We start from the raw sequence: 3,867 nt of genomic DNA, 5'->3' as shown, positions 1-3,867 counted from the left end.
CAGAGGATGGGTACATGGTGGTCATGAAGGGATGGACATGGTCATAAACAATGATCAGGTAGCCCGTGGCATTTAAACGATGCCCAATTGGCACTAAGGGGCCTAAAGTGTGCCCAGAAAACCTCCCCCACACCATTACACCACCAGCACCAGCCTGCACAGTGGTAACAAGGCATGATGCATACATGTTCTCATTCTGTTTACACCAAATTCGGACTCTACCATTTTAATGTCTCCTAATCATCAGATCAGGCAACATTTTTTCTAGTCTTCAACAGTCCAGTATCGGTGACCTCATGCAAATTGTAGCCTCTTTTTCCTATTAGTAGTGGTGATGAGTGGTACCCGGTGGGGTCTTCTGCTGTTGTAGCCCATCCACCTCAAGGTTGTGCGTGTTGTGGCTTCACAAATGCTTTGCTGCATACCTCGGTTGTAACGAGTGGTTATTTCAGACAACATTGCTCTTCTATCAGCTTGAATCAGTCGGCCCATTCTCCTTTGACCTCTAGCATTAAAAAAAGGCATTTTCGCCCACAGGACTGCCGCATACTGGATGTTTTTCCCTTTTCACACCATTCTTTGTAAACCCTAGAAATGGTTGTGCGTGAAAATCCCAGTAACTGAGCAGATTGTGAAATACTCAGACCGGCCCGTCTGGCACCAACAACCATGCCACACTCAAAATTGCTTAAATCACCTTTCTTTCCCATTCTGACATTCAATTTGGAGTTCAGGAGATTGTCTTGACCAGGACACAACCCTCAATGCATTGAAGCAACTGCCATGTGATTGGTGACTAGATAATTGCATTAATGAGAAATAGAACAGGTGTTCCTAACAATTCTTTAGGTGAGTGTATATTATATGCTTGTATCTTTTATCTTGCAGACAATGGTAAAGAAGGGGTATGACCGTACCCGGCGGCATGCCTCAAAAAAAGAAATAGTTCGCAGCATACAACAAATGCTGAGAGAAAAATTCGCCCGCGAGCACTCTGAAAGTGCAATAGTAAAGAGGTGGTCGGACCTAAAAAGGCGAGACCCAGAATTCGTCAGAGAAATATCTGAAAGAGTCTGCCCCGGTAAGATGCTTACTGTAACATTACACAATGTGGATGAGAAATAATGTAATGTACAGTGATGTCTAGAATTATTCATACCCTTGTCTTATTATCACATAAAGTTACGTTTAATCCAAAATACAGCTATCATATATACAAAGACGTTATTCACACTAAAATTAATTATAAGCGATGTACAAAAGGCATTATTGTGGTCCCCCTTTCCATACCAAGGAGAGAAATTCCTGTTTAATTGCAAAAAAAAAAAAAAATCTTGGTATCAACATAGGAAATAACATTAAAGTAATAGCAACATATATACAAAGAACAACTTCACATTAAACTGAAAAATTATAAATTAAACTATACCATACGCTAAGCTATAGATGAAATATAGAATGTATTTTAAGTATTATTTTTTGAAACTATTTACAAGTAATACTGGAAACTCTACCCTTACTATAAAACTAGCTAAAAGACGTTCTACTACCCTAATAATAAACGATGTACACAAGGCATTATTTAAAAAATATATATATATATATATTTCCTTGTGTACTGTTTTTTTTTGAGTAAACGTAACTAATTTCACATAAAATTATGTTATTGTATGGTCTCTGATTATTATGCTTATTGATCAGGTTTCCACCATTAATTGTCTCTTGTCAAAGTTCTAAATTTTGGTGAAGACCAAGTCCGCCCCTGAATTTTGTCCTTGTAGTTGTTAATATGTCATAAGATAGACCTTTCTATCCCCCTTTCCATACCAAGGAGATAATTTCCCTGTTAATTGCAATAAAAAAGCTTCTGGGTATCGACATAGGGATTCCCTGTCAAAAAATACATAACTCCAGGGAGGCTGATAATTTTAACAAGGTTAACATGGCTAACCCAAGAGACATAGATGTCTCTCCAATCATCAACATTTGACTTAATATTAAAGGACTTTAATAAAAAAAAAAAAATATCAACCGCATAAGATACAGATTAATGGTTAAATTGTTTAGTTATATTCGTTGATTTTCCTGTCTAAATCATTAACAATGTGTAATTACAGGCCAGCCTGTTCCAACAGTGCGCTCAACACCTGCGCACCGGGATATCCACGTGGTGGAGGTCTCTGAGGAGGATGAAGAGGAGGCAAGCCCCCCCACCGCGATGGAGACGAGCGACACTGCTCCGCCAGATGTCGCCGAACATGTGGAGGAGGAAGGCGGTCCCTCTCAACCCCACACCTCACCGACGGCTGCCGCAATACCTCCGGCCGAGGTGACCGAGGAGCAAGAGGTGGCCGCACAGGCAGAGGAGGAGGAGGAGCTTGTGACCACCCCACAGCAGGAGGGTAAATATCTACAAAAATCTTTATAAAAATAACTAACAAACCTAATTCTACTTAATTATACTATCAAAGGTAGTTTTGTAATCTTGGTTAGAATTTTCAAAGTAAAAAGAAAGGGTGGGGTTTGAGCAAGGAATGATGGGTGAATGATAAGGGACAGAGCGGCTAGTTTTAACTGGTCTCCCTGTGTCCCTGATCCAACACCCTGCTGGGTAATGAATGGCAAAGGAAAACAGGGTAGGGAAAAAGGAACAGAAAACCAATACATATTACAGTACACATTTAAACAAATAAAAAAAAGCCTTGATGGCGGTCAGGACACACAAAATGGAATTAAAGTGTAGCCAGAGTCCAGGTACACACACTAAACAGTCAATAATATTAATGTAATAGCAACATATATACAAACAACAACTTAACAGTAAACTGAAAAATTATATGGTAAACTCTACTAAACTCTAAACAATTCATGAAATATATAAATTTTTAAACTATTGTTTTATCAACTATTTACAAGTAATACTGGAAACGCTAGCCATATTACAAAACTAAATGTTAACATACGTACACAATAATCCTAAATAAAATTATTTTAACACTAATCTAGTCTCAAAAATCTTAAAAATATATAATTCTATTGAACACTATATAAAAATCTATTCACAAGTTAAAATGGAAACACTAGCCATACCATATAACTAAATGTTATCTTACATACCTAGACTATATTAACACTAACCCTAGTAATCATTTAAACGCTAATAAACAAAATAAATTAATATAAATTATTTAATTTTTTAACATAAAGTATACTTAAAATATTTACAATTAACAAAAAAGGAAATACTAGCCATACTACAAAAATAATTGATATAATATATACAAATACACTGTTCACACTAACCGTAATCACTAATTTAACCGAATAAAAGTATAACCTAATAAAAAAAAATATATATAATCTTTTGGAATAAATCATATTTCATACATTTAAACAGTTAACTATTAACACTAACAATACTACAAAACTGAATTCCATCAATGCCTACAACTGTGACTGATTATCTCTATTTTTATCTTTCACCATAGGGATAAATAATCTAATTAAAAAAATAAAAGGGGTCATAAAAGACCAAAAAAGAAAAAGCGAGGCTTTCCGCCTCCAAATGCAAGAATTGGAGAAGAGGCACCGGCTCCTGGAGAGGCAGAACCAGCGGGATCTGCGCGAGCTCCTGGACCAATTGGAACAATTAAAGAAGCACCGTTAGCTTCATTGTTTTATTCATTTTATATGTTGGGGCGGGGAGGGGATTGTTATTTTGTTTTATATATATATATTTCTAATTAAAACAAAAAAAATAATAATCAGATAGAGCATAGTCTGATTAAAATATTTTTTTGATTCCAAATTCAAAGTTTCTGTTCTTTTGTTAAAGTATGTACTATATAACTTTGAATTAAGCAAGAT

The 3,867-nt window shown here is 36.0% G+C and overlaps 1 protein-coding gene across 1 annotated transcript; it reads left to right on the top strand.

Moving 5' to 3' along the window:
* Positions 1-865: 865 nt before the first annotated feature.
* On the top strand, positions 866-3,667 carry LOC122919816. The gene is made up of 3 exons (XM_044269005.1): positions 866-1,081; positions 2,118-2,402; positions 3,489-3,667. Exons 1-3 carry the CDS (start codon positions 892-894, stop codon positions 3,665-3,667), a joined length of 654 nt encoding a protein of 217 aa, XP_044124940.1. The 5' UTR covers positions 866-891.
* Positions 3,668-3,867: the final 200 nt, after the last annotated feature.

The sequence above is a fragment of the Bufo gargarizans genome, chromosome 9, assembly GCF_014858855.1.
Source record: "Bufo gargarizans isolate SCDJY-AF-19 chromosome 9, ASM1485885v1, whole genome shotgun sequence".
NCBI classification, from domain to species: Eukaryota; Metazoa; Chordata; class Amphibia; order Anura; family Bufonidae; genus Bufo; species Bufo gargarizans.
The sequence above is the reverse complement of the archived record's forward strand: the minus strand, read 5'-3'. Positions and strand labels throughout refer to the sequence as shown.

Excerpts from the sequence above, each read along its gene's own strand:
- LOC122919816 (XM_044269005.1), top strand. The coding sequence starts at position 892 with ATGGTAAAGAAGGGGTATGACCGTACCCGGCGGCATGCCTCAAAAAAA. Across the intron at positions 1,082-2,117 it reads ATCTGAAAGAGTCTGCCCCG|GCCAGCCTGTTCCAACAGTG; the intron begins GTAAGATGCTTA and ends GTGTAATTACAG. Across the intron at positions 2,403-3,488 it reads GACCACCCCACAGCAGGAGG|GGATAAATAATCTAATTAAA; the intron begins GTAAATATCTAC and ends CTTTCACCATAG.